The 16,044-nt window shown below is 45.1% G+C and overlaps 1 protein-coding gene across 5 annotated transcripts in view; it reads left to right on the forward strand.

Annotated features, from left to right (window-relative positions):
* The window catches only part of MYO5C (myosin VC), a 107,343-nt gene that overhangs the window by 26,663 nt on the left and 64,636 nt on the right, over positions 1–16,044 (forward strand). For all 5 annotated transcript variants that reach the window (XR_003621737.2, XM_007194889.3, XM_057544661.1 and 2 more), the window contains exons 9-11: positions 7,257–7,363; positions 10,392–10,657; positions 14,421–14,502. Coding sequence is in view for 4 of the 5 variants with exons in the window: in XM_007194889.3 (XP_007194951.2) it covers positions 7,257–7,363; positions 10,392–10,657; positions 14,421–14,502 (455 nt within the window). In the remaining variant the exon portion in view is untranslated. The remainder of the gene's footprint in view (positions 1–7,256; positions 7,364–10,391; positions 10,658–14,420; positions 14,503–16,044) is intronic.

Genomic DNA, 16,044 nt, shown 5'->3' on the forward strand with positions numbered 1-16,044 from the left:
CCTGATGCAGCCAAAAATAAATTAAAAAAAAAACAAAAAAAAACAAACCCAAGACAGCCGAAAAATAAAAAATAAATAAATAAAATCCTTAAAAAAAAAAGAAACCTTATGGAAGGGGCACCAAATGATAGCAGTAGTCAAAAAGTATTCTTCACCTCCATGGGCTCACAGTAAAAAAAAAGTTTTACTTAAGAATATTCTTGGGACGGTGGGATGAATTGGGAGATTGGGATTGACACATATACACTAATATGTATAAAATAGATAACTAATGAGAGCCTGCTGTAAAGCACAGGGAACTCCACTTAGCTGTACAGTAGAAACTAACACAACATTGTAAAACAACCATACCCCAATTAAAAAAAAAAAAAAAAGGAAAAAATAATATCCTTGAAGAAGCAATAAAAATAATTAATTTTATTAAAAAATAAATAAATGATCTTAACTAAGAGTATAACTCTTTGAGAAACAGTGACTTATTGCCAGTGGTTCTCAATACTAGAATATCAGATCACCTGAGAAGATTGTTTTTTTAAATTCTTATATCTAGATATCACCCCAGACCTACTAAATCTGAATGAGAATATTTGAGAACAATGATATACCTAAAAGAGAAGAAATAATCATGTAGAAGCTTCTCATTCTAATCTGTGAACTGTGTGAAAACCTCAAGATTGACATTTCAAATAAAAAGTGTCTAACTTTGGGCTTCTTCCTTTCCATCAGGAATTTATGAACTAGCGTTCAATTTCTACCCTAATCAATCGTTCTAACAAAACTTCTAATTTTAAAAAGATCAGATCTTTTTTTTGCTACAAAATTTAATTTTGCAAAGTTCACTTAAACTGAGCAAAAGAAAATCTTTGTAGAGAAATAATGCAGCTCTTAATGTTCCTCCACATGCATGCATTGGACATGGCTATGAGTCCTCTAAGAACAAGAACTTTATCTTTCTTAACATGACCATTTATTATTATCTCTTGTGATTCCGGGCTGACTGGGCTCACCTGGGCACTTCTCACTTGGGGATTCTCGTATGATGGTGGCAGGGGCTGGATCAGCTGAGGGCGTCTTCTGTCACATGGGCTGGGATGGCTAGAACTACTGAGTGCTGGGTGGGCATTTCTCTTCCTCCATGTGGCCCTCCTCACAGCACGCCGGTCACATGCGGCTAGCTTCTCCCCGAGCTAGTTCCGACAGGCTCAGGTGGACTCTGCAGGTTTTTTTATGAACCAGCCTTGGAAGCAGTGCAGCATCACCGCTGCTGTGTGCTAATAATCAAAAGCAAGGCATAGGGCCAGCTCAGACTTAGGACCCTCGGGGAGAAAACTACACAGGGCGTGAACAATGGGAGGGTAATGCATCGGGGGTCATCTTTGGAGAGTAGCCACCACAGTAGCTGTTAGGGATGTGGTGAGGATTAAGAGATAACGTCTCTTGGTTTATGAACTGTGGCATGCTATATCAGAATGAGAGATCAGTACACATGTAATGAAAGCATGACCTCAACGTATGAATCACTAAAAAATGTCCTAGGCCAGAGGTTGGCAGATTGCAGCCTGTTTTTGTAAATAAAGTTTTATTGGAACACAGCCACACTCATTTAAGTATGATCTATGGCCGTTTTCATGCTATGGTGGCAGAGTTGAGTACTTGTGCCATAGACTCTATAGCCTGCAAAGCCTAATAGGAAAACGTTTGCTGACCCTTTTCCTAGGTGATAGAGTGAGCATAGTTGATGGATTCCTTATAGTTTTCTTGCAATTTGTGAAAAGATTCATGGGTGGAGTCATGAAGCTAAGCTTCAACCCCAGTGCGTTTAAACATGGATGTCCCCTGAGAACCCCTGGCCAGGCAAAGAAGTTTGAGCAGGCTTCAGAGGTCTCTTTGCTGCTGTGGAGTAGATTCATGCATGGAACTCACTATAACTTTGAGATTGCCACCATCCTGTGACCCCCACAGCCAATAATCTCATGCTGTGTGTTGATTTCATGGTCTCTAAACCTGCGTTGTCCAACACAGTTAACCTACTAGCCACAAGTGACTGTTTTCATTAATTAAAATGAAATAAATTTTAAAATTCATTTCTCAGTTGCACTAGACATGTTTCAAATGCTCATAACCATATGTAGCTAATAGCTGCCATATTGTTCAGCACAGATAAAGAACATTTCATCCCCAAGGAAAGTTCTATCCAATAGCATGTCTCCAACAATGTGAATATCTCGTGTATACTGCTTGTCCCGTTGGCTGTGTCCTCTTGTTTGTGTCTCAGTGTTATCATCTTAGACAGAGACCCCCTCAAGGGCAGACTGCCCAACATGAATCATACATAGGCTTATAACACATTTGGGCAGATACCTTTTTTAAATGTAATTGCTAAACAACGTACTTGTTGGTTGATTTGTCCATTGCTGTGGTTTGCTATGGAGACAGTCTGGAGAAACAGACAAGATTAGCAGTGAGGTCATCTAGTTCAGTACACAAATCCACTTCACAACACGCCCAGTAAGCAGACTTCTGGGATCTGCTCAGACTTCTTTGCCTGGTGCAGAGTCATCAGGAAACCATCACTTTTATACACCCTGGGGTGAGCTAAGGCAGCTTCATGACTCCACAGGTCTTTTCACTCACTGCAGTGGTCACTGGCGGTACACTGCTTAGCCATGATACACCCGGTGTGATTGTGACTTTGGCAAGTTCCCTAACCCTTCTATGCCTTAGTTTACCCCTCTGTAAAATGGGAACAGTACTAGTACTTTATATAGCTGTTGTAAGCATTAGACGAGGTGATATGTAGAAAGTACTAAGGATAATGCCTGCTGCAGAGCTTCATTTGCTTTCCCTTCTGGCTCTGCTTCTGAGGTACTAAAATGGTTCTGAGACCCAATTGCAATGTGTGTTGGGGGAGGAGGGTGAGGGTGGGGGGTTCCCCACACCAAGCGATTCTCTGGACACCAGCTGGGTGTCCTACAATTCGCCTCAATTCTGACACTATCTACCTGGAGAAAGCCTCAGATCCCACAGGTTGAGGGCTCAGTTCCACAGGACTGCCCCCAGCCCACCCCGCTTCAGATCAGGTTGTCACCTGTGATTGTAACCGAATGGCTGTAAATCAGAGGTTCCCACAACCACCTCCTTGGGTTCAATTAATTTGCTAGAGCAGCTCACAGAACTCAAAGAAGCATTTTACTTACTAGATCATCAATTTATTATAAAAGGATATAACTCAGGAACAGTCAGTTGGAACAGATACACAGGGGCCAGTGTGTGGGAAGGAGCTCGGAGCTTCCATGCTGTCTGAGTGTGTCACTCTCCACAATCCCCATGCATTCACCTGGGGGCCTGCAAACCTCGTTCTTTTGGGTTTTTATGGAGACTTCATTATATAGGCATCGTTGATTAAATCATTGGCCATTGGCAGTTGGTTCAACTTCTAGCCCCTCTCTGCTCCCCGGAGTTTGAGGGGTGAGACTGAAAGTTCCAACTCTCAATCACAGGGTTGTTTCCTATGGCAACCAGCCCCCATCCTCACATGACCTAGGGGCATTCGAAAATTGCCTCATTAACAAAAGACATCTTAATCTCTCTCAGAAGTTAGGAAGTTCCCGGGGTTTTAGAAGTTCTGTATGTTAAATTGGATGAAGCCCAAGTATATACTTCTTAGTTTAAATCACAATATCACAGGTACTTTAGCTAGCCACAAGTTACCCACTGAAGAAGCAGAATGGGGGTGCATTTTGATCAAGAGCTCATTTCCTTTGTTCTTCTGCTGACTCTCATTTAATTCATCCTTTGATCTTTGCCTAGCCATTAAGATCTCTGACAGAAAGAATACTCTGGAAACAGTCAGACCTATCCTGGACCTCAGGCTCAAGAAACTTGACCACTATGTTTCTCGTTGAAATCTACCTCAGGCCAGTGGTGCTTGTGCAGTGATTTTATCTTACTAAAAATAATTACTTAAGTGAGGTCTTAAGTTCTTTCTTTGACATCATTGCTTTGGAGTTGTTATTTCACTTTTGTCAGTTTTGGAAAGCATGGGGTAAGTAATGGATCATACAGAGAGTGGGAGTGCCAGAGCAGATTCCCAAACTTTGTGTATTTAGTTGCTTTTCTTCATCACTTACCTGTCATTTATCATAGTGATGCTCAGGGGTTTATTTATGTTAGAATCATCTGTCCTTCAAATGTAGGCATTAGCGCGAAATGGAACAGCTGCAAATGCCTGGACTCAGATTGAACTGGAGGCTTCCATGTAATTTTGGTTTGAAATTTTTTAAAAATTTTTATTGGAGTATAGTTGTTTTACAATATTGTGTTAGTTTCTACTGTACAGCAAAGTGAGTCAGCTATACATATACATATATTCCCTCTTTTTTGGATTTTCTTCCCATTTAGGTCACCACAGAGCACTGAGTAGAGTTCCCTGAGCTATACAGTAGGTTCTCATTAGTTATCTATTTTATACATAGTATCAATAGTGTATATGTGTCAATCCCAATCTCCCAATTCATCTCTCCCCCCACCCCGCCCTTTCCTCCTTGGTATCCATACGTTTGTTCTCTATGTCTGTGTCTCTATTTCAGTTTTGTAAATAAGGTTGTCTATACCAATTTTTTCAGATTCCACATGTATGTGTTAATATACGATATTTGTTTTTCTCTTTCTGACTTACTTCACTCTGTATGACAGTCTCTAGGTCCATCCACGTCTCTACAAATGACCCAATTTCATTCCTTTGTATGGCTGAGTAATATTACATTGTATATATGTACCACATCTTCTTTATCCATTCCTCTGTTGATGGACATTTAGGTTGCTTCCATGACCTGCCTATTGTAAATAGTGCTGCAATGAACATTGGGGTGCATGTGTCTTTTTGAGTTAATGGTTCTCTCTGAGTATATGCCCAGTAGTGGGATTGCTGAGTCATATGGTAATTCTAGTTTTAGGTTTTTAAGGAACCTCCATACTGTTCTCCCTAGTGGTTGTATCAATTTACATTCCCACCAACAGTGCAAGAGGGTTCCCTTTTCTCCACACCCTCTCCAGCATTTATTGTTTGTAGATTTTTTGGTGATGGCCACTCTGACTGGTGTGAGGTGATACCTCATTGTAGTTTTGATTTGCATTTCTCTAATAATTAGTGATGTTGAACATCTTTTCATGTGTTTGTTGACCATCTCTATGTCTTCTTTGGAGAAATGTCTATTTAGGTCTTCCGCCCATATTTTGATTGGGTTGTTTTTTCTTTTTGATATTGAGCTGCATAAGCTGCTTGTGTATTTTGGAGATTAATCCTTTGTCAGTTGCTTCATTTGCAAATATTTTCTCCCATTCTGAGGGTTGTCTTTTCATCTTGTTTATGGTTTCCTTTGCTGTGCAAAAGCTTTTAAGTTTTTATTTTTTATTTTATTTTATTTTTTTAAAATGTTCTTCTTTTATTTTATTTTTATTTTTAAATTTTTTTAAATTAATTTATTTATTTATGGCTGTGTTGGGTCTTCATTTCTGTGCGAGGGCTTTCTCTAGTTGTGGCAAGCGGGGGCCACTCTTCATCGCGGTGCACGGGCCTCTCACTATTGCGGCCTCTCTTGTTGCGGAGCACAGGCTGCAGACACGCAGGCTCAGTAATTGTGGCTCACGGACACAGTTGCTCCACGGCATGTGGGATCTTCCCAGACCAGGGCTCGAACCCGTGTCCCCTGCATTGGCAGGCAGATTCTCAACCACTGTGCCACCAGGGAAGCCCCAAGCTTTTAAGTTTAATTAGGTCCCATAGGTTTGAAGTCTTTTATGACTTTGATTTTGCATAGTCTTAGTAGAGAGAAGTCTCTCCAGGTTTGGAAATTATTTAAGAACGTGACCTAGCTGCTATTGAGATATTCCAGATATCCTCAAGTCAGAAGTAGCAGGTGGCTGCAGTGGCTCTTACTGGGCATTTAGGGCCTGCTGCTTTTTTGCTGGAGGAGTCGAGGGTCTCCTGTTAACTGAAAAAAATGCACAACCTAAAAGTTGAGAATCATGTTTTATTTGGAGGACAAAACTGAGGACTTAAGCCTGGCACACAGCCTCTCAGCTAGCTCTGAGGGACCGCTCCCAAGAGGTAAGGGAGGAGCCAGGATATGTAGGAGTTTTAAGTCAGAACATCAAAAGATTACTGTTAATTAAAGAAAACCAGACATCTCAAATTAAGGAATTTAGCACTTTTCTATTTATGGGAAGATACAAGAGTCTGGGTTCATTGAAATCATTCCTTTGATACGCACCTTAGCTACTTAGGACCCGTATCCTGCTTTTCTCCATCCTGAATCCCCTCAGGGTGCACCGTTGGGGGCAGTGATAATGGCTGATGGTCTGATGGCCACAGCATCCATTGTTTGCTGATATGACAGGCAACATTTTTCATTCACAAGTGATATTCCACATACATTGGTCAGGGTCCCATCAAGGAAACATGGGGCACATTCAAATAGGATAAAAGGAGGAGGGTTTATTTATGAAGGGAGCAACTACAAACTGTATGGGGCTAAGGGGGCTCTGAGGAGCAGTAGGGACCTGGAAACAACAGCCCTTTTGTTCAGGCACGGAGCCTGAAGGGCAGGTTGGGGAAAGTCAGCAATGACTCGGAACAGTAACATTCTGTCAGTCGGCAACACAGCCAGCCTGAGGCAACTTTGCAGGGAAAGAGATGGGGAGATGTACCCAGCACCTGTCTCCTCCTGCTCTCTGATCTCCTGCCAGGGTCCCCACTGGTCAAACCCCACCAGAGCCCATTGCCTTGGTCCAAACAGGCCGGTCCCCTGGTGCAGAGAGCAGGGTGCAGAGCTGGAGGGGCAAATGAAATCCTTCCAGCACCCACCATAAAAAGCATCCAGAGAGCTTATGAGCAAAAAAGAAAAAAAAAAATTAACAATCAAGAAAGCACAGCACACAGAGTGAATGAGAGCTGGTTCTCCCAGGAACCCGACATGAAGTGGTTACTCAGATACTAATTTTTGTGTTGAACTCCCTAGCAGCCACAGCAAAAGGGAAACCTGGTGGGTTGTACAGCTCACATCGTGTGTCTGCACACGTCCAACTAGAAAGACAGTGAACTGGATTTTCCCTGGGGTCTACTCATTGTTCCCTGTCCCAGCTCTTGGCACTGGTGGTACTAGAGTGTCATGAGAGAATTCAGGTGTTTATCTTACTAGTAACTGAGCAAGAGAAGAAATGCAGTATTCCTAATTGGGGAAAAATTTTGTTTTCAGGTTTCAGGGAAGATTTTCAAATGGATGTTTTTAAGATCCTGGCAGCCATCCTACATCTGGGCAATGTGCAGATCATAGCAGTGGGCAACGAGAGATCGGCAGTCAGTGTAAGATATGTGTTTGTTTCACCCTTCCTGTGTTGGGACGATCATCAGTAGAAACCTCTCATGGTTACCCTGCTTTTGCATTTTAGCACCAGGCACATTGGGCCTACTGGGGAGACCAGTTTAACAGGAACAAGAAAGGTAGGAGTTTCCATGGGTTACCTTCAAAGAGTAAAGCTTCTTCCCCTTGCAACAGTAGAGAAGGGGGAAATGCATTCTCTGTTTTTCTTTTATTCAACAAATTTTTACTGAGTGCCTACTCTGCCAGACACTGTTATAGGCTCTGGAGAAACAACAGTGAACAAAACAAGGTCAGAAGGCCTTCATGAAGCTTATGATCTGGGGGAAGGAAGTGGAAGAGGGGGAGACACAATAAACAGTTACAGGCTCTGGCAGCTGGCGATAGCCATTAAAAAGGAAAATTAAGCAGAGTAGGGGTGGGGCGGGGCTGTGCCTTTTGTATCTGGCATTCAGAGAAAGCCTTTCTAATTCCATAAGGAAGTGAATTGTGTCACTTCACACACACACTTCGGGAAGAACATTTGAAGTAGAGGGAACAGCTGGTGCAAAGGCCCTAAGGCAGGAAGTGTTATTGGAAAAATAGCCAAAAGGTTGGTAAATGCAGAAAAGAGTGAGAGAAAGGAGGGGTGGTAGATGAGGCCAGAAAATGAGGGGTAGGCGGGAGGGAAAGGTGCAGATCATGCAGGGCCTTAAGGGCACTGGACAGTTTTAAGTAGAAAGGACACCTCCTACCTCCTGACACATGCCTGATTCAAACACCAGTGGTGCTCTCTATGGAAATATATTCCCATGTAAGTTTTGTGATGGATTTCTTTATTTAATGGACACAAGATAAGTTTATGTGTGTGTCTCTTTAGCAACAAATGTTATGAGTGGTGATTCTTGGTGGGGTATGTGTTTGCTTATTCTCAACAATATCCATGTAAAGAGGACAGTCACACAGTTAAAAATTTCTCTGAAATGCAAAATCTTCTTATCGTTAAAACTTTGTATTAACATGTGTGTCTTAGTCATCTCCGGTTGCCATAACAAAATACCACAGGCTGGGTGGCTTAACAACAGAAATTTATTTTCTCACAGTCCTGGAGGCTGAAAGTCCAAGATCAAGGTGCCAGCATGGTTGAACTCTTGGTGAGGGCCCTCTTCCTAGCTTGCAGACAGCTGCCCTGTTGCTGTGTCCTCACATGGCAGAGAGAGACAGCAATATCTAGTCTCTTTTCTTATAAGGACACTAATCCTATCATGGGGGCCCCATCCGCATGACCTCATCTAAACCTAATTACCTCCTAAAGGCCCCACTTCCAAATACCATCACATTGGGGGTTAGGGTTTCAACATATGAGTTTTTCATATGACTGAAACAAACATTCAGTCCATAACAATATCTACTTTCATGTCTCCAAAACAACGGATGGGAATAATTGTTAATTTTGTACACCTGGTAATTTCTCAGCTCTGGGACCTGTGGTTTAAGGGGAGAGAGCGCTGAGCAGAAATGAAGGGTGTGTTTTTGGCCTGTTGCCATATGACCAGGAGGTAATTCTCCTCCCTCTCCTCAGATTCCTACACTAAGCGCCCCGCCCCCATCCCCACCAATATCCAGCCCTGACAGAGTCAGTCAGTTCACAAAGGACTGGGAAGTTTGGAGAAAGGTGATGGTAGGCCTGGAATGTGTGTAGGTGTGGTTCTCCCTCTGGATACTGGCTCATTTACCCCAGAAATGGGCTGCTGCACTTTTTCTTCTGAAACTCCCATGACTTCCACCCAACAAATGCCCTTGCTTTGAACTCTGTCCTGTGAAGTTTGTTGTGAAGGTAGTATTTTGGAAGAGGAGTTAAAATTGATAGACTAAAAATCCTTTGTCTATCCATCTTAGGAGACAGATTCCACAAAAAAGATCTCAAATCTTTGTAGAAAATTATCAGTCCTGTAATTTTCAGTCATTTGCATCAAGAACTTGAAATATTGGGCAAATTCAATCGGATGAAGCCAGCTTACTTTTTAAAACTTGCTGCCCCTTTGCATTTCCCCCGGTAGCTGCACCTGTAGCTGAATGTTTTTAACTCAGAAGGTTTGGTTCCTGCTTAGAAGGAAGGAAACCAATGGCTCTGCCAGTTCCCTCCCCCAGGGAGGGAATCAGGCACATTTAAGACAGGCTTCATATTATTGTGATCTTGGTCAGAAGGGATGTGGGTTGGCGGCAGGACTTTATAGGTTGTTATCTCCACTGTAATCTGATGCTTTTTAAATGCAATCATGTGGTTTTCCCCGATTGGCTGAGATGGTGTCTACAGATCAGCCTGCCTCAGAAGTTCCCCTTCCCAAGAGGAATGATGGTGTGCAGTCACATGGGATCACATCTCCTTGCCTGGTGACAAGAACCCCTAGTCCATGCTTCCTGAAGACAAACAGGAGCAGAACTCTCCTTGCCTGCTGGCCAGTGGGGCAGCTCTCCTGCCCAGGCTTGGGAGAGAAATAAGATTCACTTTGTACGTCCAGGAAGAGTCCCCACCACAGCCCTCAAGTTGGCTGGGAAGCTACTTTAGTCCAGGGAGCCCACCATGTTCTCTCTGACAATGACACCTAGGTACCTCCTGGGCCAGACCCCCCGGGCAAATCCCAACAACACAAGGAGGGAGAGGTCGTGAGTGTAGGCTCTGACAGGTGGCCTGGATGTGATGCAAAGGGAAGAGAGGCTTCAAGGCTGTGTCCACATGCACAGGAGAGGGGAGAGGATTGCTTCTGTGGCCTAAATCACTACTGACATTCTTTGGCCCGAACGAAAATCCAGATGGGACCAAGCCCAGGACTGCCTGGCATCACCACAGCGGTGCCCTGCCAGGGACCAGGTGCAGGCTGAGTGCCACTGCAAGTCCTCCTGCTTCACTCCCAGACCTGGCTCTGTGTCCTGAGGCCTGGTCGTGCAGAGGCCGAGGGGCCTGGCTGAGTGGGCCAGTGCCGGTTTAGATGGCCTGATGGCCCTGACGGGGCTTGTGTCTTGCTTTTGAAGGAGGACGACAGTCACCTGGAGGTGTTCTGTGAGCTCCTGGGGCTGGAGAGTGGCAGAGTCGCTCAGTGGCTGTGTAATCGCAAGATCATCACAAACTCCGAGACAGTGGTGAAACCCATGACCAGGTCCCAGGCCATCAACGCCAGGGACGCGCTGGCCAAAAAGATCTACGCTCAGCTGTTTGACTTCATTGTGGAGAGAATTAACCAAGCCTTGCAGTTTTCAGGCAAGCAGCACACTTTTATTGGTGTTTTGGACATTTATGGGTAAGAGTCTCTTCAGTGAGCCTGTCTTTCCTCATTTAAATGTCGAATGCCTGTTATTTTTAGATCATTTTGTTCTGGTTGCTCTTTTGTGTTTCACGTGATCAGAAGGATGGTGTTCTCTTTTTTTGCATATATATGGATGTTAGATACAGTCTCCTGGGCTACAGTGTCTTTTTTCTAGGGTATATTAAATAAATTCTAAATCAGTAATGGCCAACATCCAGAGCCACATGCCAGCTACCATGCTGAGTGGTCTCCGTGCACCTTCTTATTCCTCAAACAACCTTATAATTACCCTCGTTTTACAGATGAAACAACTAAGCCTTAGGAAGACTCTTTCACAGTTGCTCTGCTGGTGGGAAAACCCAGCACTGTATGAGGCTCTCACCCACTTCTGTTTCCCTATAGAGGCCCTGTGAGGTGTAGAGCCCTGACATACCTTTCCCATTTGGTAGGGTGAAAATAACAGCCCCAGCGGTCCTGCACCTTGCCCACACTCACAGGGCCAGAGGTAGACTCAAACCCAGGCCTTTTACCAACCAGCCTCCTCACACCTAAAATCCTCTTCCATTCTTGGATCATGAGGGTCATGTGTTTGCCCCGTTCTCCAAGAATTCTAATACATTTGGGGGACCAAGTTCCCACATTGGGGTTTTTTTCTTGCTTCTTTTCATTGCCCAGTCCTGCTTTTCCAGGTCAGACTTGTGCTAAAGACACTTGTAGAACAGCCAAGAAGAGTGAGTGAGGCCTGGCCAGCGTGAGGGGAGTTAGCACCCGGGCTTTTGTTTGTTAGCAACTGGCCTCGGATGCCCAACCCCTTCCCCCTCCCAGGACGAGCCCTGGTTTCTCAGGGGGAGGAGGGACACATGGTCCCAGGGAAGGCATCACGGAGTATTGCACCCAGATTGGGGAGTATCCCCCCACACGCCGGGAAAAGCAGCTCACCCTCCCCTTCCCATTTGGAGGGGAGAGCCGGCTCTGCTGGGAGGGCAGGCAGAAGGGGCCGCTGAACTTTTTTTTACCCATATAGAGAGAAATAGCTTTTCCCACAGCTATTTAATGTGAGGCTGTGCCTCAGGGGAGTTCCTTGTTTAACTTAGGTTCTAAGTTAATACTGTACATATGACTCCCAATTAATAGGGTCTGTCAACAGTTATAAATTAGTGATACATTGCTGGGGTAGTCTAATAAATTATTTACCTTGTCCATTCAAAAAAAAAAGGATTTGAGCAGCCAATAGTCATTTAAGCAGACTTTTAAATGGGAATAGTCCTGCTTAATAGTCTCTCTCATTGTGGTGGAAATGTGACTGTTATATTTTTTCTATTCTTTTCTGTGTTTTTAAGATGTCTTTAAAATAAATAGCCCTTTATTTTAAGAATATATTATTTCATTCAAGAACAAATATGCATGTGCCAGGAACGACGTCAGGTGTGATTGATAAAGAAAATAGACATGGCTTTTGACCTCTAGGGACTTAAATTTTAGTGGAGGGGGCAGGCAGATACTTAGAGGTTGGGATGATTTCTGGGCAGGGAATAAGTAGACGGATGTGCTGCAGGTTAGCAGGGCAGGAAGAAGAGAGGGGGCAGCTGAGAACAGGGAGCAGTGAGTCAGGAGAATGGCAGGCCAGCGTCAGATCCGCAGGCTGATAGACCGCTGTCATAAGGAAGTTGAATTTTTGGCTAAGTGGGCAAATCTTTGACAGGAGTGATTGTAAATTTTTAAGAACTTGTTAGAGTAGATTTTAAATTCATATTTTAAAATTAAATTCCTCCTTGGAAATTTAAAAAGTAACATGCTCACTGCCACCCATGAATTCATTTCATCCCTCCAAAAAAATAAGCTCTCCTCTTTAAGTAAGAGTGTTACTGTCTGGGGCGAATCCTTTCACACCTTTCTCCAGTATGCTTATGTCTAGGTTAGCCCTCGTGCATGCACACCTGCAGCTGTTGAGAGAACCGAGCTCAGGGTGACCTGGAAATAAGACAGCCTGAAAAGAAAAGTTACCCTCTGTGAAGGCGATTAAAGCCAAAGCTATGAGCCTTGAGATTTCAGCTCGGAAAAACACGGAGGCTTGTGGTTCCCCAGCCAGTCGGGTATTTATGTTCTCTAGACCCAGAGTTGGAAAGGCCTGGGGCTTGGAATCGGTCCGCAGGGAGTGAGCACCGCACCACACCTGTTGTGTGGCCCCCAGAAAGTCACAAAACCTCTCTGAACCTCAGTTTCAGAGGGGGCCTCTCTGGCAGGGTTATTACAAAGGTCAAATGGAAGAGATTGTGAAGATATTTTAAGGACCATAAGGATTGTTCAAATGTGAACAGGAAAACAGTCATTGATGTTTGACATTCCGCCCCTGCCCTAGGAAGTCCAGCCTTTGGCCCCCGCTGCGGGCTGCAGGGCACGATGAGGCCCCTTTGTGTCCCCTCCAGGCCCAGCCGTGGCCTGTCTGCAATGTCCAGGCCGGCAGAGCCTCCGGACCACCCAGGGCGCATGTGGTATGGGGCTGTCAGGACTGTGGGTTCTGCTCCTGTTCCAAGTCACCCTGCAGCTGCCCAGAGGACAGTCCGGGCCCTTCACCTCCCCAGGAATTCTAAACTGAGCCAAACGGGCTCGGTCAAGTGAGATTCCCAGGGGACCCATGGTTGGAGCTGGCAGGAACCTCTCGGGATTAGAGCGATTAAGAACTAAGGCTTTAGACTAAGGCACCGAGAGCTGGGGTCGAATTGCATGTCTGGCACCACATTGCAATGGTCACCATCTCTCCTGACCCTCGTGTGTAACAGTGGGGTCAGGGCAGCTCTTCACCTAGGGCGGTGTTGGGTTAAGTGAGGTGATGACCATCAATGCTATAACACCTAAAGTACTCAGCCTCCTTCTGGCAGGAGCGCTCATCTGGACAGGTGGTGCGTTGGGTGCCCCAGTTTTGCTCAGCCCACATCATAGAGTGGGGTAATTCACATAAAATCAGGTTTCTGGATTCTCTTGAGAATCAGGTGGCCTCACATCCTGACCTGCATTAATCCACGGCCACAGCTGGCTGGAGCTGAGTAGCAGCTGCCCGTTGGGCAATCCTGGTTATCGTGGGCCCCGCACGGTTCCAGCCTGCCCCCCCATTCTGTTGTCTACTGGTCTCCCCTCAGCTTGTGAGTTTGCAGCTCCAGAGACAGACACTGAAAGTCTGAAAATGGAGGTGGGGCTGTCTGCCTTGGACCTAAAGGGGTCTGCTGGGCTATGGGTATTAGATGGCCTTGCCCTTTTCCTCCAAGGACTATGAAAGCGCCCCTTGGGAGGCAAAATCGTGCTGCCTCTGTGTGCAGCAAAGAGTGGGGCAACAGGAAGCAGCGTTGCTTTTTCACTGGAAACGTAAGTGTTACCGTCAGGTCAGCTCACAGCTCAGTCTGACACGGTTTGTCCTCGGACAAATTTTTCAACTTCTCAGTCTTATAAAGTGAGGATAATAATGCTGATGCCAGTGTTATGGTGTGGATTAAATGATATGCCATATTGTACCATGCCTATTTTAATGCCTGCCTCAGGCAGGTGTTTTGTACACCCAAGATGCCTTCCTGGGGCAGCCTGGAAAAAGGTGACTTATAAACTGAATGCTAGGATGTTTAAAACAGAAGCTTTGAGGCATATTTAAAACTTGCAGAAAACATAGAAAACTTTTAAACTGTAAAATCTGTGAAAAAAGGCTAACCTATAAATGAATGTATATATCCTTCAAGTTATATCTTAACTTGTTTAAACTGTATTTCAGTTTCGAAACCTTTGATGCGAACAGCTTTGAACAGTTTTGCATCAATTATGCTAACGAAAAGCTGCAACAGCAGTTTAACCTGGTAAGTGACTTTTCTGCCTTCTTGAAACTAGCTCTCAGCCGTGTGTGAGAGTGTGTGTGTGTGTGTGTGTGTGTGTGTGTGTGTGTGTGAGAGAGAGAGAGAGAGAGAGACACAGAGACAGAGACAGACCATGGAGAGAGGCTCAGTCTAGTTCTTTGCCTCTTCAAATCTTGCTGGATCACTCACATGCTGGGTCACTGCACCATCTTGTGGCCATATCTTGAAACTGCACCTTCCCATCCTATTTCATCTTTGGGGAGCCACTTGCCAACTTCTGTTTCAGTTCATCACCTGCCATTCTTGGACACCGACCACCGCCCCCTGCAGCCAGACCAAACCCCTTAGTTTCCTGAAGGCTCCAGTCTTTGAGAGCCTCAGTATCTGCACTTGCTGCTCTCTCTGCCACAACCCACCTGCCCCTGTCCTTTCCCCATCCCTTCATCTTCACATGGAGGACTCCTGCTTGTCCTTTGAAATTCAGCTTCTCCCACACAACTCATGAGGAGGAGATAGTGTGACATCACGGAGAGCATGGGCTTTTGCTCAAACTGAACTGGGTTTGAGTCTCAGCTCTACCACCTCCTTCCTCTGGGACCTTGGGTTCTCTGAGCCTCATTTTTCTCATTTTGAAAACGGGTCAGTAGTATCTGCCTAATATTCTTGTAAGGAGAAGACCTAACGTTGAATCATACTCAGTAAATGTTTTTTTGCTTTCCTAGTCCTTGCTCCAGAATTAAGTCACGTATAAGCATAAGATTTCACCCTGTTGCGAATTTGTATTCTGTTAACATTCTCAAGGATTCCCTGGAAGTTTAGCATTTAATAACTGAAACTAAGACTTATTCCAAGTGGGTATGCAGCATAACTCACCTGAAATCGAACTGTATCTGTAGATCCTGCCCCTCCCAGGACTCCAGTGCCACCTTGCTCCCCAACACACACATTCACCTCAACCTCAGAATAACATGTGCCAGACACCTCCTGAAAATAGCATGTCAGAGGCTGCAATTCCATTTTTCTCTTTTTTTTATTCTGCTTTTCCTCCTCTTCCACTTCATCCTCCTTCTCCCCCGCCCCACTTTTTTTGGGGGGGTGGTGGGTTGAGTCATCTATCAATGTGCAGATCCTCCTGGAAGAGGTAAAACCTGAAAATATCAACGTAAAAGCCTTAGTGAGCCCTCTCCTAGCTCCAGTCCCATGAATCTGGCCACTGCTGGACCCCTGCATCTGGGTGGCCTCTGGGAGTTCAGCAGTGACAAAGTGAACCTGCCACCTTCCCTTCTTGGCTCCTTGCCTTCTACGCTCCCTCTTGTGATTAAAGCACCACCCCTGACGCAGTGTCCTGAGCCTCACGTTCATGCCAACCTCTTTGCTCTTGCTCACCTTCCTGGCACAGTGTCTGGCCTCCACAGAACCCCGGGCTGGGTCCAGACTGGGCTTTCTGCCTCCAGTCCTGCCCTCTTCAAAGCCATCCCCACCCCCAAACCAAGTTATCTTTCCAGAACTTAGGTCTCATCATGAACTCCGTGGGTCCTCACTGCC

The sequence above is a fragment of the Balaenoptera acutorostrata genome, chromosome 3 (genome assembly GCF_949987535.1).
Source record: "Balaenoptera acutorostrata chromosome 3, mBalAcu1.1, whole genome shotgun sequence".
Lineage (NCBI taxonomy): Eukaryota > Metazoa > Chordata > Mammalia > Artiodactyla > Balaenopteridae > Balaenoptera > Balaenoptera acutorostrata.